Source organism: Denticeps clupeoides, chromosome 17 (genome assembly GCF_900700375.1).
Source record: "Denticeps clupeoides chromosome 17, fDenClu1.1, whole genome shotgun sequence".
Classification (NCBI taxonomy): Eukaryota; Metazoa; Chordata; class Actinopteri; order Clupeiformes; family Denticipitidae; genus Denticeps; species Denticeps clupeoides.
The window spans coordinates 10,339,788-10,365,356 of record NC_041723.1 but is presented as its reverse complement, the minus strand read 5'-3'; the positions used below and the strand labels follow the sequence as shown (position 1 = coordinate 10,365,356).

At 41.4% G+C, this 25,569-nt stretch overlaps 1 protein-coding gene across 13 annotated transcripts in view; it reads left to right on the top strand.

The window, feature by feature from the left end:
• Nucleotides 1-25,569, top strand: part of cadps2 (Ca++-dependent secretion activator 2) — a 100,373-nt gene that overhangs the window by 27,575 nt on the left and 47,229 nt on the right. For all 13 annotated transcript variants that reach the window (XM_028959269.1, XM_028959267.1, XM_028959264.1 and 10 more), the window contains exons 3-8: nt 6,306-6,635; nt 16,403-16,483; nt 16,752-16,982; nt 17,404-17,525; nt 21,961-22,072; nt 22,815-22,954. In XM_028959269.1, the coding sequence (XP_028815102.1) occupies nt 6,306-6,635; nt 16,403-16,483; nt 16,752-16,982; nt 17,404-17,525; nt 21,961-22,072; nt 22,815-22,954 (1,016 nt within the window). The remainder of the gene's footprint in view (nt 1-6,305; nt 6,636-16,402; nt 16,484-16,751; nt 16,983-17,403; nt 17,526-21,960; nt 22,073-22,814; nt 22,955-25,569) is intronic.

Genomic DNA, 25,569 nt, shown 5'->3' with positions numbered 1-25,569 from the left:
GCTTTAATGCCCTGGAGTTAATGGTCTTAAAATTTATAGATGTGGAGCAAAAGTTTGATATCTTGTTTTTTTTTTTGGCATATAATGATGTCCATTTAGAGTTGTGCTCTATTTTTTGTGATTGTTATAGGCCTTTTCAAATGTACAGAATATGAAGGAATTTGATGAGGAATGTGGGATAAGCAGACAGTGCATGCAGGATAAAGACTTAATAAGCCTTCAGGTTTGATACTTACCACCATTTTACCATCCCATTCCAGCTCTTTACTTTCATTTCCTGCTTATTGAACACATGGCCTCAACTTTTATGCCATACTGGCTTCTGCTCAATTGGATTCATCGCTGTTGATCCTGGCTGGGCACATTCAGACCTACAGTTGACTCAAGCAAAGCAGGTATGGCCGTGACCAGTACTAGGACAGTACTAGATATTCTCTGAGGTATTGGTTGCTGCATTAGGTGGCTGATTAGAAGGTTCCCCTCAACGTCTATGAAAAGTGCTTTGGGTTGTTAATGAACAAGAGATCATGATACTGTTCATGAGATGATCATTAAGAAGATACAGCCAACAAATTCTCTACAACTGTCCCCATAGTCTAAGTGTTGTGATTACTGGAAAAGTTAACATTTAAACAATTCACTTTTTTTTTCTTTCTTGTTTAATACATGCGTTTTAATTCATAGTTTTGACCCTTCATAACCCGTAAATGGTTCTGAATAATTGAGACCAAGGTATAATTGACTACTGTAATCTTACTTAATTACAAAAGCAAACATATTGGGATTGGACTTTTGGACACCACCGACTGGGAAACTAGTCTTGCATCAGACCATAATGTTATAAGTGAGTGTGGTTTGTTAGCGGTTAAGAATATATATTAAATCAATAAACAAATAAATCCCCATTCTCAAGACACTGACTTAGTACTAATGTGAGATGATGAAACAACTGGACGTAAGGACTCCTGTCTCAAAAAAATGAATGCCATGCCTGTTTTTAACCGGGGCTGTAATCATCATTTGAAGCCATATTTCATACAGTATCAAATGTGGCACAAGCAATAAAGCAAGATGAAGGAAGGAGGGCAGCAAAAGATTTAAACGTTTTAATATCTCACGAAATAGTGGTTTGGAAAGCGGTTCATGTTTTATGCATGGGAAACCACATAATGACCTACAAGTATGCTCATGGTCTCATCCGTCTTCAGCATCTGTGGAAGGCGGCCGTGCGGTCAGGAGTTACTGAATGTTAAAGAGCGCTGGATAGATGTAGAGGTGTGAATGCTTCTCTCGAGCTTAGGTGAGAATATGACTGTGTGTCCTACGTCCATGAGTTATACTTGCTTTTTAACCGCATTTTTACATAGCCAACCAAATAACATAGTTATTCAAATATGCGCCTTCCTCTCTGGTTGGTGACCAAGACTATATCCAGTCAGTGTTCCATACATATTCCAATTTCTTTGTTTCAGCGTTAATGGCTGGATCTGAAAAATTAATTTGAATTTGTCTTTCCCGTATGGTAATAGACTTTTGGACACCTCTTTCAGTTTTATATGAGAGCCATCTTTGTCATGGTAGCTGTGATGTACACGCTGCAAATTTCAGTTTAGACCAACCAATGCTACAACATGAAACCTGTATGTGTTTACAGAGCACAGCAATATAAGGTTGTGTGACCCAGATAATATTTTCTTTCTAATAATCTGAATTGTATTTGAAAATGTCTCTCTTAGTAATATATATATATTACTAAGCACTATTCTGTGTTATTTGGTCTGCTGTGTGATTGGATGGCGCTACAGTTGGTGCATTATTGTGCATCCATATGTCTATTGTATTCTGCTTGGTACCATGCTTTTTGTTGCAGCTACTCACCAGTCAGCAGACTTGTAAAAGAAAACAAGGTTATTTTCCGCCCCTTCCATCTGCTTCCATTTTTGCAGATATTAGCCTTAATTACACAATCAAAGGCAGCGAGCAGCACCTATCTTATTAATCTCTTAACAGAAAAATAAGAGGGGCTCATTGCTCTGCTGGTTATAAATAATTGAATGGGATTTTAAACCGCCAATTAAGCCAAGCAGTTGGGGGGGAAAGGAAGTCCCTTGGTGGTCGTTTTATTAGTAATAATGTCTGACATTTGTAGAGCCATAGAAATGGAGGCATGAAACCGACAACTTCAGACACTGTAGCAGCCAACTAATCCAAAGGCGACCATGGCTCTCATTTCAGTATGAGTGCTTGTGACCCCAAATTTTGTATGATATTCATATAAAGATGTGTGTGTGTTTACACTGTGTTGAAGCAGACAGATTCTTTTGACTTGTCTTTTGAATTCCTCTCTATTTTTTGTGCCACAACATTAAAACCACTGACAGAATAAGTGAATATCAACGATTATATTTGTACAATGGTACCTGTACACATTTGTTGATTTGTTGGCAGCAGGGTTAGATGATAAGACGAAGGGATCGGGTTGTTTCCAGTATGTGGTGTATAGTACTTATCAAGTGTGGTCCAAAGGTGGAGAAATGGCCTTCACCTAGTCCCATTTAAATGACAATTGATTGTAACACAAATTGCTTATTACTTTAAAGACTGTCACAAAATGCAATATGTGGACTGTCACTCTTTTATGTTTAAGACCAAGAGATGGCAGCAAGATGGGAAGTAGCAGGATTGCTGCACATACTCTCCTTCATATATTTTGTGATGGTTGTTGAGTCTTCAGGAATGATTTTAGGAACCCGAGTATTGAATTGTCCAAATTCCCCAGATCTCGATCCAGTGGTCTGCTGGAAATAGACGGAGAACCAACTGGCACATTGCAGAACCTAAAGGTTGTGCTTGGTACCGGATTCCACAGGACACCTTCAGAGAACTTGTGGAGTCCAAGCCTCGAGAAGTCAGAGTGGTTTTATTGGAATGAGGAGGTCCTATAAAATATTATGCAGATTTTGCCAGGTGTAAGTCCAATGTTGAAATTCTTGAAATAATGAACATTTATCAGATGCCCTTATCCAGAGTGACTTACAATCAGTAGTTACAGGGACAGTCCCCCCCTGGAGCAACTTAGGGTTAAGTGTCTTGGTCAGGGAAGTGGGATTTGAATCTGGGTCTTCTGGTTCATAGGCGAGTGTGTCACTACCACCCTTTTCACGTAGGAATATTGTTATTTATAATGAAAAACCTAAAACCCTGTAACTACTAGGAAATGCTTCTGAAAGTGAAAGTGAAGTGATTGTGGAAACACTGCAGCACAGCACACTGTGACACAACAAAATGTGTCCTCTGCTTTTAACCACCACCTTAGTGAGCAGTGGGCGGCCATGACAGGCGCCTGGAGAGCAGTGTGTGGGGACGGTACGTTGCTCAGTGGCACCTTGGCGGATCGGGATCCGAACGGGCAAGCTTCTGATTACTAGGCCACCACCTTTTTCTGTTTATCACCAGATCACATGATCTGAGCGAATTTGCTATAATGTGTTGCAGATTTATGTAAATGTATGATTAATGGAGCAGACTGGTTTTGTCTGCGCTCTTGTGAAGAGAAGGTGTGTGTACTGGAGGCCTGGTCACCCTGGCTGCCTCCTCTGGTGGTGAGTTGCGGGGGCATGGCGGACTCCAGCGGCATGACAGTCTGCCTCAGACTGCTGACAGGCGCCCTGGTAACAGCGATGGTGACCTTTCGGGCCACAGCTGCAGTAACCCACCTGTCTCCAGCTGCTCCAGGAGGGCTCCGGCTGTCACCGCCGTACGCCGGCACGCCGCCACCAGGGCAGACCTCATTAGAGAGGAACAAAGACTGCTGCTCCATCCATGGCCAGCCTCCTACTAGCTCCACTGGGTGGGAGGAAGTGATTAGTACCTCTGTAGAGACCAGGCCACTGACTGACTACAGACTCAGCCTGTCAGGGCTCAGAATGGCAAAGTAAATTAGCAACTCCATCAGGAAATGGCCACAAGCCGCAGCTCATTTAAATTAACGACAGTGTGTGTGTGTGTGTGTGTGTGTGTGGTAGCTGTACATGCATGCAAAGTGTTTCAGTTGGAGCTGAATAAACAGTAGAAATGTAAATATTAAAAGCCTGGTTTTCAAGACGTTATTAAACGTTATTAAAAGTTGGGAGTTTGTTTTCGATTAAAACTTCTTGGTTTTAGTAACTTGGAAACCGTTTCAATATGGAATAAAGGGGCATGTGTTGGAGACGTTATTATCTGCACGTTTGGTTTGGCAGCAGACATGGTCCCGACAGGAACAAGATTTATAAGGAAGATGGCGATCAGAGGTAAACAGGGGAGGAGACAGGAACTTGCGATCAGTCCTGGCAGATTGGGAGGTTTGGGGTTTGTCATTTTGAGGGGAAATTGCTAGTCAAGAAAATGTACAGTGGAATTCAAATCTCAAGAATGTTCAGTATTGTCAGCAGTTAAATACTTATTCTCTTCAACATAATGCAAGTGGAAATGGCAAGCAAGTCTTTCACTTTTATTTATGTAAATACTGAGAAGGTACTGGACCTAACATACGTGAACAAACCCCACATGCTGCAGCAGCAGATCAGGTTGATTTATTGGTCACTTAGTTGTCATTTATGTTTAATCATAAGTCATCATCACTGGAAATACTATAAGATTATGTGCTGTGGCTCTGAGGGGGGATGAATTTCATGTGGCAGATTTCCAATATGTTGCACAACCTCCCCCTGGAAACTTCCTTGAACTTTAATGCTTTAAAAACATCACCCTCCTCCCATTAATCCTTTAAAGATGTACATTCCCCAAACTCTGATGCCCAAAAATTGGGGAATATTCTCATCCTCCAAAATTTCAGAATTATGTTGAGCAGATGTATCCCATTATATTGCACCAGGATGCTACTTTTTGAAGGACTGCCTTTTATGAAAAGCTTGATTCGCTGTTCTGATTTGGTTTTAGTTTGCGTTCACTTTGCTTTAAGGTCTATTCTTCAATACCTGGTATTTGGTGTTTGTGAGAATTTATGTATATTAAACGTTTGCTATTAATTTTAAATTAATTTACAAAAATGAATTTACATTGTTCTTTTCACCACTGAGCTACAGCATTGGCATTCAAAATATGCAGAAGTACGCTGTGCAGCCTATAATTATGCAAATGAAGCATTTTCTCAATTTAGAAACTTCAGTCCATTTTCAGTTGTGCAATTACTGGACCTGAAAGTGGAATTTGCAATGCAGCAAATGATGCTGTATGGCACTGGACATATGGCTGTACCGTTGAATGACGTACCTCCAAATTTGACCAATATCTGTTAGATGTTTAATGAATACAAAAGGCTTGAAAAGCGTCCAGCATCACATAGGCTCTCAGGGGCCTTGAGATATCTCCTTTTGAGGTATGATTTGATGCAAAAGCAGTTAAGAGAAGCTTTGCTCAGTAGGCAGTCGCGTTTGCTCTGGGTTACATCCTGTTCTGCTCAGATCTCCCTCCGTCTCGTGGAATCTCTCATTTTTCCCTTCACAGAGACTAACCGGCTGAAGTGCTTTTGTTCTGCTCCATTATCCCTGGTGAGGAGCTGCGATTCATCTCCATCTGCTGCGTCATTTATGCTTCACCATCATCTGTCTCCCCAAGACGCCAGTACCAGTGCCTAAACATTTTTTTTTTGCCATCCCCTTATGGACAACACTACTGAAATCATCATATGATTTAAATATCTCTCCACAACCATTGATCTACTCTACTAGTATTTTGCTCAAAAAAAGTCCAGATGCATCAATCCCCTCGGCTACTTAACTAAACCATTTTTATATAGCATCTTCACGTGTGGCAGAGTAGAACAGTGATGCTCAGCCATTTAGGCCTGTGGCCTAATTACCCCGATTCTACAGGACATAGGGTTCTCTGTTCCGTTCATTTAATTTTGGAACAGAGCAGAGCGGAATCTGATTTGTTCCAGTCTCCAGGCGCCGTGATTCCATCTCCCGTCCCTTAAATTAATCTCAGTTTTGGGTCCACGCGTGGTTTTAATTGACTAGGAATTAATTAACAATGTGCTTTTGAACATCCATCTGCCCTGAGGGATGGTGGTGTATTCGGGCGCTGTGGTGCAGAGTGATAATGCGATTATCTGTGTTAATGTGAAGTGCACGCTACTGCCTGGAGATCAGCCATGGTTATTATGTAAAGCTGTTCAGGTGGCCGCTGTCCGCCTGGTTAGATCTTGGTTCCATTGTGCACTGCATTTAGACATCAAAAATTGGATTTTTAAAAGGTTAAAAAGGTTAAAAACTTTATTTTTTCCTCCTGGTTTCCTGCAGGGCTTCTTAAAGAGCGAGCGAGTGGCCCGGATGGTGCAAGGCGGCGGCTGCACAGCTAACGACTTCCGCGAGGTCTTCAAGAAGAACATCGAGCGACGCGTGCGCAGCCTGCCCGAGATAGACGGCCTGAGCAAGGAGACGGTGCTCAGCTCCTGGATCACCAAGTACGACGCCATCTACCGTGGTGAAGAGGACGTGCGGCGCCAGCCCCAGAGGCACTTCAGCGCCGTGTCCGAGCTCATCCTCAGCAAGGAGCAGCTGTACGAGATGTTCCAGCAGATCCTGGGTATCAAGAAATTTGAGCACCAGCTACTCTACAATGCCTGTCAGGTGGGTGAGGACTAGCATTGCCATTGCCAGTTTAATGTAACAAAAGCCTACGTGATTTTATTACATTAAACAAGGGAAACAAAGACAATTGAGGTGCTCATTCATAAATGAGGCCCACCACTAGTGAGTAGTAGTAGCATCAACAGTAAAATTACACTATTTGATAAATGACTAAATAATTAAATACTTCAAACCCAAAGTACTTCCAAACCCAAAACTTATTAACAAGTTGGGGTGGAGCTCACTGAACACCGCCTACTACAATACTACAAAACCAAAAGGCCAGAATGTTCTATAGAACTTTAACTAGTGAGTAGTGATCATCATCATGTCACTGAAGAGCCATTGAAGTTGCTCATTAAACTGATTGCCCCTGTATAGGCCCACGCGGACAGACTGGGACCCATGGCGCGCCTTAGGAAGCTCATTAATGTACTCACTTTTAAAGATTTGAAACTGGGAAGAATAAGGGGGGGGTGGATCTGCTCAGATCCCAGTTGATAAGGTCAAATGCAAATGTAGAATTATTAATGGGTTTGGGTGTAAGTAATCAATTATGATTTGTTTGTATAATTTACCTCATGTGCATTGAAGAGAATGATTTGGTCCATGCTGTAGAGTGGTCACGATGGTGATTATAATCATATAGTGAACTGTAAAGTTTATGTCAACAAGTAAGGATACTCTGTGGAGTCCCCCAATCTGCTATTAAAGAGTGTTAAATTGAAATGAGACCGTTCTGGTAGTATTAATGGTAATGGAATGGTATTAATATGGTGGCCTTTCCTTAATCATCCAAGCTCAGGTAGCTCCATCCAATCACCGTACTATTTGAAAAAGGTCAGAGAGTGATGGGATATGTCTGCTCAATATAACAGGGTCCCCCTCCCATGTGAAATATTGCTGAAGGTCTCCACATACATCACCCTCCCTGCTCCAATTAGCGCAATGCTGATAGCATAATTAAAAGACTTTTTGATAAATGAGTGGACCTGCACGTAGGAGTTTTTAAACTCAGATATTGGTGCAGAACTTTCTTGTTTCTCGGCAGGCTTCCATTCCGGTTTTGTCTCTGAAAAAAGGCAAAGTGTGGCCACTTCATTCAACCAAGCTTTTTTTGAAATGTTGATATCTGACTTTAGCCGACATATAGAAGAAGTAGCGCTAGTACATTACTGGCAAATTGGTGGAAGAACAGCTCCTGCCTTTCAAGCTGTAAATTAATTTCTGCCTGATTGCTTATATTACCCCATGGATGGATCAAATGCTAAGTAATGAGGTGCATATACAGCATGGTCATTAGCATCAGTGGAAACAGAAGAATCTGCTGGTTTCCATGGCAATGGGTGGAACATCTTTTTTTTTTTTTTTCTCTTTCTTTACATTGCTAGTATTTCCTTATAGTCATTAATTAAACAATTAAGAGCAACCCTGTTGATTGGCCAGAAATGTCATTGAGCTGTAAGTCTCTGGCTTTGCAGTGATTCTTTTGTACCTTCCGATTCGTTGCACCATGAAACCTCAAGATTCAAAACAACTCAACCCAGCATCTGTTCAGATTGATAATTTTGCTCTTTTTTTTTTTCCAGTTTTTTTTATTTACATAAATGCTAAATAAAGTTTAAGTTGCAGTACTTTATTGTCATTGCACAAAAAAACACTGCTGTATCTTCACTGAGAATTTATTGTGAGACATGCACATATATTATTGCAAATACTAATAAATGCTAATAATCAGTTGCACTTTAATTCAATGGTATTCGTTCCAGAATGGTCAATTGCACCTTAGTCACTTGTTTCCACAGTCATCAGGGGAGGGAAGGATAATTGAACAGACAGCATTCACTCTGAAATTAGAGGAAGAACAAGAAAGGTGCTGCTGGGTCGCCGTGGTGATGTGGCCTCTTGGACTCTCCAGGTGATAAGTGGAGGAATGCTGATGACGTGATGTTGCCTAGAAGGGGAAGTGAAATGCACTTCTATGTAGAGATGATCTAGTCCTGACCATGATTCAGCTGCTGGCCTCTAATTGTGTAAGATTATACAGTCATGGTGATAAATTCACACATGCTAATCAATGACATGCCATTGCGGTATTGGGGTGTGAATTTTATTTTTTATTTTTTAATCAGTGTCTGAATTAATGTACACCAAATATCATAAATTGGTGCAAATGTGATCACGTCTGACTAGCTGCTGTCCACATATAATGGGCTTGTTTAACAACCCTCATAGTTTATCTCCATTAATTCCAAAATCATGACTTGGTAACTGTCCACAGTCAAGCAGTCAAGTTCTGCATTGGACTGGAAGCGGTAGTCCAGAAAAGTCAAACATGTTGATCATTACCACAGGTCCATAAAACTAAGCACTAGCCTTGCCATCTATACCTATCAATAGAATAATTGTAAATTCAGATTGAATTCTTTTTTCTACTCTTATCTTCTGCTGGCCGCTCTGCCATGACATGGTAGATTATTTTATCTTATCTTATGTGCAGCAGCCTCCTCTGGAACAGTGGGTAGGTGTTCCATGGACTTATGAATCAAACCTCTCTGTCTGACTGTCCGATGGACAAGCCTGGGTTTGCTGGATGAGGAGAGGAGGGAGAGGAGGGGGTACTGGCCTTTTAATATCAAAAAATTGTTCCTTCACACCAATGCCTCTCCCACATCTTAATATTTCTTCGTTCAAATTCCATGCAGTCTCAGTTTCTTCTCCTGTGAACATCCTTCTCATTGTCCTATATCGCCCTCCAGGGCCACTTGGGACCTTTATTGACGAATTGCACACTCTGCTCAGCATTTTCTCCTTAGACACCCCCCTAACACTCCTTGGTGATTTCAACCTTCCACCAGCCAAACTCCTCTGCCTTCTTCCTCTTCTCCACTCTTTTTCCTTGACCAACAGCAACATCTCTCCCACACACAAAGGAGGGAATATCCTGGACCTGGTCTTCAGTCGTCCTTCTCCAACTTCCGACCTTTCTTTCACTCCCCTTCACATCTCTGACCACCACTTCCTGACCTTTACACTCACTCTACCTACAGGATCCACAACTGTCCCCCATCCCTCCTTCATTCGACAAAACCTTCACACTGTCTCACCTTCATCTGTATCTTCCTGCATTCTTTCACATCTCCCAACCTCTGATTCATTCTTCTCCTTACCACTAGAGACAGCTACTAACTCTCTCCTCACCTCACTTTCCCTTTCCATGGATCACCTCTGTCCTCTATCAACAAAACCCAAAAGGACTTCTCCCCCTGCACCCTGGCTCTACGATACATTGCGCAGCAATCGAAGAGTACTTCGAGCAGCGGAAAGAAAATACAAGAAATTACAGCTGGACTCAGACCTATTGCATTGCCAGAATCTTCTGCGCAATTTTTCTACTAACCTCACTGCTGTTAAAACTGCTTTCTACAAGACAAAACTGGAAGCCTCTGCCCACAACCCTCAAAAAGTCCACAACATCATCTTATCCCTACTCAACTCTCTGACTCCCCCTGCCCCGTCTTCTTTAAGAGCTGATGATTTTGCCAACTTCTTCACAGGGAAGATTGAAAAAATCTGTGATACATTCTCCACCACAAATCCTACTCTACCCTCTGAAGATTCTACAATTGCTCTAAATCAATTTTCCAAGTTCACATCTGATGAAATCATTCATATAATATCTACAGGCAATCCAACCACCTGTCCATTAGATCCAATCCCTTCTGCAATGCTTCAAACCATCTCCCCTGACCTCATCCCTTTCATTTCTTATATCATAAATAGCTCAATGTTGTCTGGCCATGTGCCATCTGCCTTTAAAACAGCCAGGGTTCTTCCAATCCTAAAGAAACCCACCACTGATCCTACAGACATCATTAACTACAGACCAGTTTCCCTCCTCTCATTTCTTTCTAAAATCCTTGAGCGCTGTGTCTACAATCAGCTATCACGTCATCTGTCACAGAACAACCTCCTGGATCCTAACCAGTCTGGCATCAGAACAACTCATTCTACACTTCTGGCGGCTACCGAGCAGCTACATGCAGCCAGATTGGCAAAACTCTCATTGGTTCTTATTCTCCTTGACCTCCCTGCAGCATTTGACAGTTAACCACAAGACTCTCTTGTCAATCCTGAAGAGGCTTGGAATTCAGGGCTCAGCATGGCAGTGGTTTGCTTCCTACCTTGATGATCGATCTTACCAAATGACTTGGAAAGGATCCACCTCTGCCTCACATAGACTCTCCACTGGTGTCCCGCAAGGGTCAGTACTAGGTCCTCTCCTTTTCTACCTCTACACAAAATCACTTGGTAAGGTCATTTACTCACATGGATTATCCTACCACTGCTATGCCGACAACACACAACTCATCTTGTCTTTTCCTCCCTCAGATCTACATGCTGCTTCCAAAATCTCTGCATGTCTAACCGACATCTCGTCTTGAAGGGCAGCCCATCACCTCCAACTCAATCCCACCAAAACTGAACTAATATTCATTCCAGCAGATTCTTCACCACATCAGGATCTTGCTATTTACCTGGACAACTCACAGCTCTCTCCTTCTACAACAGCCCGCAACCTTGGCGTAACAATAGACAACCAACTGTCCTTCTCAACTCACATCAGCAATCTTTCCCGCTCATGTAGATTCCTTCTCTACAATATCAGACGAATCCGCCCTTATCTGTCAATCCAGGCCACCCAGATACTGGTTCAGTCCTTAGTAATCTCAAGACTGGACTACTGCAACTCCCTTCTAGCTGGTCTTCCTCTATTTACCATCCGACCTCTACAACTCATACAAAATGCAGCAGCATGACTGATCTTCAACCTTCCCAAATTCTCCCACACCACCCCTCTTCTACGTCCCCTCCACCGGCTCCCATTAGCGCACGCATCAGATTCAAAATACTGATGCTGGCCTACAAAGCCAGACATGGAGTAGCACCATCCTACCTCACAGCCCTTATTACACCTCGCACTGCACCTGGTATACTCCGAGCCTCCAGTACTGCTCGCCTCATCTAGACCCTTCTCTGTCTTGTAAATGTACATGTAAATGTTGTATAATGATGGTTATGGGGTTGTTGTTCATGGCAGGAACTTAGCTCCTTCATTCAAAAAAAGGGAAGTCCAAAATCCTGAGCACACCAAGCACACTTTCATTTGACTTGTCTAGGAAACTGAAGTGTGATTTTATTGATATTTTCCTATGCTGTGCTGTGCTTTTGTGACACATATATGTCTGTGGTATTTAAACAGTTGACCTTTTGACAACGAAATGTGTTTCTGTGTGTGTGTTTTTGTGTGTGCGTGCGTGTGCAGGTAGTATTGTGCTCTGAATGTCCTTCAGTTGCCCTTATAAAAGATTGATCCATGGATGGTGCTGTTTTTTTCCTGTGTTTATTCTCAAGCCCTGCCGATATTCACCACAAAACACAGCTACAGTTGCTTGGTTGTGCAGTTGGATATTTCACCAATTTCACATGCTAAATATTCTTCAGTTTCCCCTCCCATTTCATCATTATATATATAAAGCAATTGTACACTTGAGGAACTTCTGTTTTTTGCAATTACATGACTGAGACCTTGTTAAGGATGCACAATTGATCACATGCAAATAACACTTTAGCACATTCATTTCTTCTCAAATGTTACCTTTTTCTTGCAATACCTCAGTTTTACTCAGTTAAGACTATTTTGTCTAAAAGCTGTTAATTTCAGTGTTTTCCACAAAAAATAAAGAAAATATTAATTAAATGATTTGCTATAGAAGATATGACAAATATTATAAGAAAATCATTAGAATAGTCTGTTAGAAATGAGGATCTAGTCATTCTCACATTTGACCAACTTCTCAGTGCAACGTAAATGCAAGTTTTTATCTGCACTTAGATCATTGCAGAGAGTGACAGATTTGCATTAGTGAAGACAGTATTCACTAGAACGCAAGATTAATTGGTTCTGCTAATGGGCTTCTCTTAATTTATGCAACTATTCCAGTCATTAACAGTCAACATTCACAACGTCAGGACAGGATTTTTTTATGTTGTTTTTATTGGCTAAACATTTGTTTTCTATCAAAAAAAGGACATATTTCTAAACTTTTGAAGGCATCAGTCTCACTCTTTATATAACAGACCTTTGTGCTTCGATCCATCATCATTAGCATACATTGAACTGTATTTTAATCCTATCATAAACTGTTAACCACTGATGATTATTGCCTCTCCTGCCTGATTTCAGTTTTTCCATCGCTGCTGCTCAGACTCTATTGGTGAACAGGTACAGGTAGAAAAAGTGAAGAGCAGGTAGACAGAGGGAAAAAAAGATTGTTCTAAAGGGTCAGAAATATTCCCTGTGTGTGTATGCCTGTGTGTGTGTCGAGTCCATCAGTAAAGAACAGCTGTGGAGGTTAGCGGTGAAGCTGAATCCTCCAGATGCGCGATCTGATCAGAAGGGCAAGGCAGCCCTGTGCAGATGGGCCAGGGGAGGGAAGCCTCCTACCTCCTAATGAAGACATCCAGCGCCCCCCAGCCCTGCCGGTGCCACCCCGTCATTTTCTGTGAGCTATTTTGGGGCCAATAAATTAACAGCGACTCGCTCATCGATGACCTGCAAAGCATTTTTGACAGGATTATATCCTACTTATTTACTTGCTGTGGTGACCATTTCAGATGATTGTTTCTGTAATTAAAAGTTTTATCAGTTTGTAGACGCAACAGATTTCCAATGTCTAAACTAATTAAATAAAATCTTGGGCTGCGGAAAAAGACTTGGCACGTTCGGCCTCACATCATTTTTCACGGTACGTCATCACATTAATAGAGAGCACTGGCTGGGTAATTGGTTCCCCCTCTAGCAGCCACAGCTAACTAGTAAGCCAGGCCTTTTTTCAAATTGATTTATTTCGGGAAAAACCCAAAGGCTCATGCAGGCTTATTTTGTACCATTTAACTCACGGCCCAAGGAGAGTCCGAGAGTCGAGAGTCCGGATATTCAGTTGTGCTGTAAATCTTTACCTGTTCCCTGGTGAATGTGGTCAATACCTGTTGTCATAGAAATGTTAGCTGGACCGAAATAGAAAATGCAGATGTGTGTGTCGCCTTGGAGCAGGTGAGAAACATTTCTGTGGATAATACACAAAAAAGAAACAGGTTTTCAGCATTTGATCCATGAACTGTTGCTGACAGATTCTTCCATGACGTGTTGGCCTAGGAAGAGGCCCCGTAATCAGATGGTTGCCAGTCTGAATCCCGATCCACCAAGGTGCCACTTTGCTCTGAGCAAAGCACCGTCCCCCCACACTGCTCCCCGGGCGCCTGTCAGGGCTGCCCACTGCTCACCAAGGGTGTATCTGAGTCAAGCCCAGGAGGTACATTCGATCATAAAAATCTGAATGAAAAAAAAACAGTCCGGAATGTACTTCTCAAAATTGCTCAAACCATTTTGGTAACCATTATACAATTCAAGCTTCAATAAAAAAATTCAAGCTTCTGTTTCTTGCAGATGGTGTGGGGTGTTTTTCACTCGTGGACAGACATGCATCAGTATTGCTGTCTGAAGGATCCATTTAAAAAAAAAAAAAAAAAAAAAGATAGATAGAAATCCGCCCTCATCGTGCTTTTATAACTCATGGCCCTCACAAATCTAGCAACACAAGTGCAGGCAGCTAAATCAGGCAGCCGAGCTCGTGATGGGGGTCCTGCGGTGAAACGTCTGATCCGCCTGAACGCATACGCGAGGGTCCACGTTTAAGGTGGACGCTGAGGTGTAGATAATTAGCCGTGATTATTTGTAATTGTGACTTGCATAGATTTTAATTAGATGCCTTCTGCATATTTGTTGTCCTTGCCCACAGCAAACACAAGCACTGAAAGCGTTCCTTGCTAATTACACTTAGATGTGCAATTAGTTAATTACCCCGTTTTTCAGCATCTTAATTACTTGTCAGAAATGGACATTGACAGTGTAATTAGTGGGTAATGACTTCTGGATGATTGACCTGTGTGTAATGAGTTTTCTTTCTTTCTTTCCTTCCGCATCATGTATTGACCATATATTTGCAGGTTTTCAGCAGTGTTTCATTATCTGCAGATTATGAAAAAGTGCTTTCAAACTTTCCTGATTGCTCTTAAAACCCTTAAAGAAGAAGAATATCCAGACACTAGTGACCTGTGGTTCTACAGGCCATTCACAGTGAATAAACTCCATTCACTGAAACCAATTTCGTTGCTCTTCATATTTTGTGTGTAGTATGTGTGAGTTGTGTAACACTAGATTATGTACACCGTGGTGTTAGTTTTGCAATTGATTTGTCTGGGAATATGTCCTCAGCCCAGATAGACTGTGAGCCCATGGGCATTTTTATTATGCTCTCAGTTCTTCACATAGACGACATTGAAAAGCAGTGGTGATTAGATGCTCCCAGCTCTATTTCCTTTTGCCTAAGTGCATCATTAGAGGCTTCTCCTTCAGACAATCCAGAGTCCTGCTGGACCTACAGCTTAATTGCAGATAACAAAGGAGCCTGAAGCTCTGACTGAAGCTCCCACATGGCGGTAGATTAGCTACAGGTAGATTAGCTGACAGTGGCCTCATACACACACACACACACACACACACACACGTTCTGGTTTCTAAGGATGCAGCATTTCTTACATTTATCCAGATGACTTCTCCTGTGTACTGTCTCTGTCCTGTCAGTTGTGTTACTCAAAATTATATAGAAATAAAACTTACAATAGTAGCTGATACCAGTAATACACATATTGACAGATGAAAGATAGATGTATGTGAAGATGAGGTCATATCAGATGCACAGTATATATTTTGTGACTTATGCTGTAAGTATAAAATGATCATTTCTGAGATGTCGTGGGAAACAAGTATAGGAATTTGTTTGCCATTTAGTGAAAGTGATTGTCATCGTGAAACACAGCACAAGGTGAGACAACGAAATGTGTCCTCTGCTTTTAACCATCACCCTTGGTGAGCAGTGGGCAGCCATGACAGGCACCCGGGGCGCAGTGTGTGGGGACGGTGCTGGGGACCAGTGGTACCTTGCCAGCTCAGGATTCAGCAATCTTATGATTACAGGTCGCTTTGGATAAAAGCGTCTGCTAAATAAAGTAAAGTAAAGTAAAGTAAAGTAAAGGTCCATTTCCTTACCTGCTAGGCCAACACTGACCCATTTACTATGGTGTAGTAATTTATGTGGTTTCATACCATTTCCTGCTATTAATGTTTGGCTTCTTCTGAACTTTGAATATTGAAATGATGGCCAGTGCTAGGTTATAACATCCAGTGCCAGTCCAATATTCCTTCTCTGCTCCTGGCTCCCCTGCGTATTAAATGGCCCGAGCTTTTGTAGGCATAGTAATCATAATAATGTCAATGTATGTGCAACTCCTTCTGTTCACAAATCATTGCTGTGATTGTTTTATCATTGTACTGTGGTTGTGAATATAGAAGCACACAGAAATGTAAAAAAAAAAAAATTGTATCTATTAATCTCTTGGAGGGCTCTTAACATGCCAAATTAACAAAATTGTAATAAAGAAATACTGGTGTTATGTATATAACTGAGATTCATGTTTATATTCTCATATTTCTGGTGAGTCTGTACTGAGTATTAATATGTTTTCTATTGTGTAGTAATTACTTTTTGAATAAAACCTAAACTGATTTCAGGATGTTCTCAGTAAATCAAATTTTTCAGATTCAGTTTAAGAATTTTTTCTGTGTTTTTTTTTTTTTTTTGTAGCTGGACAACGTGGATGAACAGGCGGCACAAATTCGCAGAGAATTGGACGGTAGACTTCAACTGGCTGAGAGGATAGCCAGGGTAAAATTAAATCACAACACACACACACACAGCACACACAGACACACACAAACCTGGCCAAGGCTGAGGGACTGGCTGGGATAAAATTAAATCATGGTCTCACTCATACCCACGCCCTCGTCTCATACATAAATCATATGCACCGGCACACAGACACATACAATATCCATACTGAGAGACACCGTCGACTCAAATATCAGCAGACAAGGAGCAATAATGCATTTTCCCCCACTCCTCTAACTACCTTGTTGGTGTCCTGTTTGAGTAGGAGCGCCGGTACCCAAAGTTTGTGTCCAAAGAAATGGAGGCCATGTACATCGAGGAGCTCAGGTCTTCAGTCAACCTCCTGATGGCCAACCTGGAGAGCCTACCCGTAGCCAAGGACCTCAAGCCCAAAGCCAAGCCCAAGCTCACACCCATGAACAGCTTTCTGGACATGGGTGATGAAGGAGACTTGCCTCTGTCCAAGTCTGACGTGGTTCTGTCCTTCACTCTGGAGGTCAGTTCTGGATGATGTCTGGATGAGTGTGCTTTGAGAGTGTTGTGGTTGCGTGGCCTAGTGGTAGCGCACTCTGCTATCAACTTTATAACCGACAGACTACCATTGTGGGCCTGAACAAGGCACTCAGCTCTCTGTGACTCCAGGAGGACTGAGCCTGTAATTAGAGGATGGAAGTGCCTCTGGATAAGAGCCTCAGATAAACATAGACATGCTCAGGACCGACGTCTGTGGTTGTTTTTGATCATGGATCCGGAGTGGTGCAATCTAACAACTGTTGACAGCATTTGTCTGCAACATTTCTGTGAAATATTCTGACTGCAGTTGAACCAAAGATTGACAAATTGTGTGTAATTAAAAAATGTATTTTACCATGGTAAACATATACTGTAAGTTGAAATTGATTTTCATGCATTTGCAGATTGTTATAATGGAGGTGCAAGGGCTGAAATCTGTGGCACCTAACAGAATTGTGTACTGCACCATGGAGGTGGAGGGAGGAGAGAAGCTGCAGACAGACCAAGCAGAGGCGTCCCGACCACAGTAAGAACCTTTATGAATGATCTTTTTTTATTACAACAAATGCATTACATACATTAGAACATTCTGTTGGAAAGGTCTACACATAAAATATTCATATATAGATTACTGGTTCTATAGATGAATATTTAAAACATAGATGTTAATTTATGCCTGGTACATGCCCTTCTTAGATATCTGAAAAACAGTGACATATATCAATAAATATTGGGAAAATGTACTGGTTGTCAATGCATCCCAGCTGTAGATGTCCCCCTGTATGCTTATTGATAGAGATACCCGTATTTCTTAATAATAATTGTCCTGTTTCAGTCAAAACACTTTAGGATTTAAGTACATTCCAAACTAAACCTCTAGACGTCCCTTATATAACATGTACAATAAAAAATGGAGAGGTTGACTATTGTCTCATTATTGGCCCAATTTTGTGTGGTGTTTGGTGCCACTGGTCATGCTGTATTTGTTTCAGGTTATAATACTCACAGGTCTTGTGTGTTTATGTTGGCTAGTTATTTTTCTTAATGGCCTCAACACAGTGAAGTTAACATCCTCACTTGTGTGTGTTGCAGTGGATTGCCATCAATGCTAATATGTAATGTAAATTAGGTATAAAAATGTCCCGTGTATAAGCGAATTAAATTGACCTACGCTACTGTTTCTTTAATGGTGGTGTTTTGACTGCTGTTTCAAAGTTCTCTCCTAGAGAAGAACTTTTCTCTTGAGATTCATTGGAAATCATATCCAGCCATGTGTTTATTACCCTATGTCAACAATGGCCGAAAGCTGTGGGATGTAATTCTTGACAGCGGGGGTCACACACACCCTCGGTACATTAGCTTTAATATTAGCTTAAGGAAATCGCCTCAGCCCAGTGTAATGTCCTATTCATCCCTCTTAATGATCTATGCTGTGAGACGACTGCCGTTCCATCCAGACTGAGTGATGGTGCCTCATTGTTTCGTTATGTGGAAGCATTTGAAATCGAAATGTCTCTTTTAATAATGTCATTACGCTGAGTCACCGGCGGTGCTGTGCCCCTGCCCTGTAACTCAGCGTTGGTTATTAGTCCGACCACAGCGGGAACCTCAGGTAATCAGACTGGCCTTTCTCAGGAACTCACCGCATGGCCTGTGCACTAATAGACCTCCTAATTACCTTACACGTCCCAAGCCGCGGTGTCCTAATTATCTTACAATTATGCCAGAAAGGAGCTGCTGTTCTGAAGTTTCTTTTCTAAAAAAATAGTAGTGAATGTTCTTATGGGAATTATGTTTTTTTTTTTATAGAAGAATAAATGTAATTTAATGATTTAACACAGACAATGTTGAAATGTATTTGTATCAGTGTTTGGGTTCGTGTGGTTCCTTGGCTTCCAATATTCTACATGTTGTGGAGGAGTAATTTTCTTCTTTCCTGATTACATTTCTACAGTACAATGGTGCTGATTGCTATGGTTTAAAATGCTTTTATTCTATTCACATCATCCAACCTTTTGACCAGGGTCTAGTGGTAAAACTGTTTCCAAATAGGAGCTTTGATGAAGGCCCAGTGAAAGTCGGGTTAATGGGTCTCTGTTAGCGCATGTGGCCTTATTGTGTTAGGTGCCTTTGAGTTGGCCAATCAGGGAGGTTCGTTCTGATCAAGGAGAGGACAGATGTTTCCATTTCCAGGATCTCCTCCCTCACTCGCTGCCCACTGGCCCCATCTGTGTGTATCTTTGATGTTTGCACCTCCTCTTACCACCTGCTCGTGGCTTCTGAATGGAGAGTGCAGGTTCCCTGGCCTTGAAGTGAAGTGATTGTCATTGTGTTACACTGCAGCACAGCACACTGTGACACAACGAAATGTGTCATCTGCATTTAACCATCACCTTTGGTAAGCAGTGAACAGCTATGACAGGCGCCAGGGGAGGAGTCTGTTGGGGCAGTGCTTTGCTCAGAGGCACCTCAGAGGTACCTTAGCGATTTGGGATTCGAACCTTCCAATTACAGGTTTGTTTCCTGATCTGCTATGCCACCACTGCCCTTTTACAATTCAAGCAGTCACATGACTGAATGTTCTGCCCTCGAGGAGACAAACAGCCACCACTGGGCATCACAAAGTGCCTCGATTTCCTTTCCAAATTAACTGCTAATTGGCTTTTGTTCCTTGGCAACTGTTGGCTGACGTCACCGTTATGGTTTGGTTACTATGGAAACTGAGGAAATGAAAAATGGAAGCTTCCTCCTGGTTTGGACCAACAGGTAGTGAGAGGTCATTGTGATGGTTTGGGGACACACTAATACTTTTTTTTTTCCCCAGTGTCATCTATACACACCTTCAAAGACTGAGGATGTGTGACTTAACAAAGCCAATTAGCAGTTAATTTGTAAAGGAAATTGAAGTGGCCTGTAGCAGGTCACAATGTGTGAAGAAAGGTGAAGTAAAGAGTAATGTCTGGGGGCATGTCGCTCACACACACTAATGGACATAGACGAAGACTCAAGCACACGCTGTGTGCACTTGTGTGTTATTAATGTCTGACCCAATCCTGTAAGCAGCCGAACGTCCTGCAGAATCATGGTGTCAATCCGCGGCCTGTCGTTTTCTATTCTCCTCTGTGAGGTCCGCAGCTGGGTCTGTAATGGCCGCCTGGTGCCAGCAGCAGCTTTCAAAGATGGGTGACATTGACAACACCTGCTGCTCCGAAACAGAGCGTATGACTGACAGAATTCTTCTGGCCTCGTCTGTGTGCCTCGTCTTCTTCTCCGCGTGGCTTCTACACTTATACACACTCTCTCTCGCTCCCTCGGGTCAGCCAATCAGCTGCTCCTGAGTGCACCCAAGGACCAAGGGCAAATTTAGAGGAGCTCGTGCTTTTTCTGTAGCAGCTTCCAATCTTTGGAACGATCTGCCTCTAGAGATTCTACAGGCCTATTCTCTGTCCATTTTTAAGTCCCGTTTGAAAACCTATTCACCCTGGATTTTGAGATGATCGGATTTTATCTTATTTTAAACTTTTTTTTTTTTAGCCACTTTTAGTGATGTTTGTTCTAAGAGCATTATATTTCTGAATATATTCCAGTGTTAAGCCATTACTATTCACTTCAGCAGTGAAATTCTATCTCTGGTCATGTTATCTGGCAAGCATAAACAATTTATAACAAGGAATAATGTGTCCATTTTGTGAAATTTGGAATTTCAGCCAGTCAAAAATACAGGCTGGAAAAAAATTAGTAATTGGAATTTTCCTTTCATAAAACAGCCCCTGTTCAAACACATGCAACTACAAAAAAACTAAGTCAATAATGCAGGACGCAAAATTTCCTTTCTCACCCACATTGTGTGTGTGTGTGTGTGTGTGTGTGTGTGTGTGTATATATATATATATATATATATAGTTCTCAATGTGGGTGAGAAATGTAATTTTGAAAAATATTCCTTGCTGAATTGGATTTCGACATTCTTCACAATCACTACACATCTTCCAAAAGTACCTGTGACATTCATTCACCTCCCACATGTTGGGTACCTGCTCGCCGTCTGGAGACTGGTGGAAATAGGAAGAGAGGTGTCCTTTTTCACACTAAACTCCATGATATTGTTTTATTTTATTTAGTTTTCCACCCCAAGTGATTTTTATAGCATTTTGTATTGCACTGTGCAGTGCTGACCGTTTCTTTAAGCACCTTTTTTATGAAACCAGTTCCTAATTAGCATACCCCCCTAGTGTGTCTACAGTTACTGTAAAAGAAAAAAAGGTCGTAATTTATGTCTTATACAAGTTTCATGGAGTTTTTTTTTTTTTTTTTTTTTTTGCCTGGAAAAACATTTGTCAAAATCTTAACCAAAATGCTCAAATTGTATGCATGAGACACTGGACTGTAATGAAAGTAGTTTTGGCCCACTTGAGTTGTGTCTCTTACTGGGAGCACTGAAGAGGTTCTGGGACTTTTGTGCTCATCTGAGTATTTAATAATATAATAATAAATAATTTCAATATTACATGAATGTTCCACCAATTATGTCTAATTAATTATCAACAATGTCTAATTAATTATCACATCTACAGTACAGGCCAAATGTTTGGACACGCCTAGATTCTCACTGAAGGCATCAAAACTATGACTGAACACATGTGAAGTTCTGAATCTACCGATATAAATGGTCATGAAAATAAAGAAAACCCATTGAACGAGAAGGTGTGTCCAAACTTTTGGCCTGAACTGTATATGCAATTTCATAAACCATCCCCGCCCTATTCCCAATGTCCTGCAATGGGCTACAGCAGGGGCGACAGTTCTTAGAAAGACCCAGTTTTGGGTCGTGTAAGAGAGAAATATCATAATTCACAATTCAGGGATGTATTTGTCGATTTGGTAGTTTGCTTGCAGCACAGCAACCTATGTGTTGAACAATCGTTGTGAGGTGGACTCATCCTGATCTGTATTTACTTCAGATGGGGAACCCAGGGAGACTTTACCACCACCCACCCCCTGCCCGTCGTCAAGGTGAAGCTCTTCACTGAAAGCACAGGGGTCTTGGCCTTGGAGGACAAGGAACTGGGGCGGGTACGACCCTTTCACTTATCAATACATACACTCATACACACACACAAAACTAATTACTACTGATATTTGCTGCTGGTTCGATGCTGCCATCGAATGTATAGATCTGTTGTCTTCATCTGTGTCATTTGTTTCACACCAAAATATGTTAATTGTGTCAATAATGAAATAGCACATGCCAATAGCATGATATTTATAGCCAGTTGTGCAGGGAACAGGATATGAGTCATAACCTGTGTGTATGTGTGTGCACATGCAAAAGTGTGTATTGGAGCATCGATGTCTGTCGGGTGTGAATCTCCTCGTCACTGGGCTTCAGTTTGCTACTTTAACAGATGGAGAAATTCCCATAGAGACCCCCACCAAACAATCTGCTTTCTCCAGTCTAGTTAAGGAGTATTTCTGGAGTATTTCATTTTCTGTCCAACTTTCTCTGTTTCCCATCTGTCTGACTTTCTATCCACTTGATTGGAAACACCCATTGAACATAGATTACTCTCTTTGCCTTTTGGTGTGTTTTTCAGTTTAGTTAATTGCATAATACTTTCTTTTGGGTTGTGAAAAAAATCAACCACACATTTTCAATCTGAGTCTCTGGCACCATCTTTTGGTTGTACTAGGATAAGGCCTTCATAATGCTAACTGGCTGAAGATAAAACCTTTATGACCCTCTTGTGTATCCCTATTAGATGCACCTCAAATGTGACTTTTTAGCAATTGTGTGTATTTCGGATTTGTTCAACAGGTGATTCTAAACCCAACCACAAACGGGCCAAAATTGGCAGAGCTGCATAAAATGATAGTCCCTAAGAACAGCCAGGACTTGGATCTGAAGATTAAACTGGCCGTGCGCATGGACAAGCCTCCCAACATGAAGCACTGTGGGTATGTGCAGTTTTGGGCCAGCTACTTTAGGCCACATGTTCTGGAACTGCCAGTCATTGTACAATTTCTGGGAAAATATTTGTCATCTTTATGTAATAGAACGATTGAACCTACACCATACATTTCTATTTTTGGGGTCCCCCCTCCAGATATAATTCTTACGATATCTCAAGCCAAGGTGGTAGTTGCAAACTGCGATGCAATAGTCAGGAAAAGTTCAAGGAGATATGGTCACCATTTATTGATTGTTAAATCATTCAGTGGATATTGGTCAACAGCTGTTATTTGTTGAAAAATTTAAAATCACAAATATAGCATAAAAATTTAATAAATGGTGCAGCACTGCTATTTATATACTACTTTACAGATGGTCAAAATTATAAAACCCACATTTTTATTAACTTAGTGGAAGCAAAACAGCTAATTATTCTTTATTTTTGTGTGGATTCTCATCTCAATATAGTCCACCAAGAATGGACACAAATTCTAGTTGCTGTTTTATCATCTTAACACACATACACATATATTGGGTAGACAACGCATCTGTCGTACTAGATCTTGCAGCAGTTACATTTGATAAATGAAGATTGTGTTGCGTGGTAAGGCTTGTTACCTCAGCCCTGAGGCCTTCTTAGTCAGATTCCTTCCTGCTAATTGCCCTGGGATTTACAACGTGATGCTTAATTTCCATTCACTGTATACGTTGAAAGGAAGCTCCTTCCCTGGCAACAAGTGGCTTTGGGGTAGCTTCAGTACTATATATGTTGCTTATTTATATGCGCCTTTAAACAAAACAATTCAGGTTTATGCATCTAATTCACGGTTTAATGAATCATACTTCATATGTTCAATTTCATTTGTAAAATTGAGGGAAATTTTCTAAAATAACAATAGAAGACTAAACAGTTTAAAGATTTTCTCTTTTTCTTCTCTGGTTAGGGTTAGTCACAACAGATCAGCCGGTCTGGTTGTCCGCACAATTGACCTGGCAAAAGCTATATACTGGATTTGCTTCCTGACACCACCTCCCTATTTACCTAGACTTGGGACTGACTCCAAGAAATACACTGTCATGTGTACCCCAGTAACTGGGTTGAACAGTTTTAATATATTATCAAAGCATCTTGGACAATTTTCATGGAATTCACTGTCAAAATGTAGCTTTGTTATAGTATATAGTTATACTGGTATGAATATAAATCACTGTACACATGATCAGAACAAAGGGTTCTATTAACCTGAAACATATGTAAATTTAATTTTTATTGATTTACTTGTGCAAGTGTACAATAGTTAATTGCTTTAGTTATTTTGTGGTGAAGATGGTATAGGTTGTTTCACTGTATTGTTATAAGACTAGGACAGCTTATGTGCAAACCTCTTGAATGAACAGAAGAGGCATAATGTGGCATAAGGATCTGCCCTCTGGTGGTCACAGACAGAATTTCTCTTTTAATAAATAAAAACGGGCACATACATTACTTTAAACCATGAGACTCGCTTTCCATAACCACTTACCAGAGCCTTTCTTGGAACACTGGGCACAGGGCGGGGCACACAAACGCAACACTGACTCCCACTCACACACACCTATGGACACACACCAAAACTGAACTAATATTCATTCCAGCAGATTCTTCACCACATCAGGATCTTGCTATTTATCTGAACAACTCACAGCTCTCTCCTTCAACAAAAGCCCGCAACCTTGGATTAACAATGGACAACCAACTGTCCTTCTCGACTCACATCAGCAATCTTTCCCGCTCATGTAGATTCCTTCTCTACAATATCAGACGAATCCGCCCTTATCTGTCAACACAGGCCACCCAGATACTGGTTCAGTCCTTAGTAATCTCAAGACTGGATTACTGTAACTCCCTTCTAGCTGGTCTACCACTATGTACCATCCGACCTCTACAACTCATACAAAATGCAGCAGCACGACTGATCTTCAACCTACACAAATTCTCCCATACCACACCTCTGCTACGCTCCCTCCACACATCAGGTTCAAAATACTGATGCTGGCCTACAAAGCCGAACATGGAGTAGCACCATCCTACCTCACAGCCACACTGCACCTCATATTGTCCGAGCCTCCAGTACTGCTAGTCTGGTCCCTCCATCTCTGAAGGTATCTCACTCATATAGACTCTTATCAGACTCCCTTATCCAGGGATACTTACAATCAGTAGTGACAGGGACTGTCCCCCTCTGGAGCAACTTAGGGTTAAGTGTCTTGCTCAGGGACACAATGGTAGTAAGTGGGGTTCGAACCTGTGTCTTTTGGTTCATAGGCAAGTGTGTTACCCACTAGGCTACTAGCACCCTCTTTTCTGTCTTGGCCCCTCGGTGGTGGAATGAACTTCTCCTTGAGGTCAGAACAGCTCAGTCACTGAGTATTTTCAAACGACAGCTCAAGACCTCAACCTTCCTCTTTAGAGAATATTTAGATTAACTTGTAACCTTCTTATTGTCTGAATTATGTATAGAAACTACAACAGAGTGAATAAAAAGATTGTATTCATAGTTGGGGGTCCTAGTGAACCGGAACTGACCACTTCATCCATGGTAACATGGAAGCACGTTGTAAGTTGCTCTGGATAAGGGCG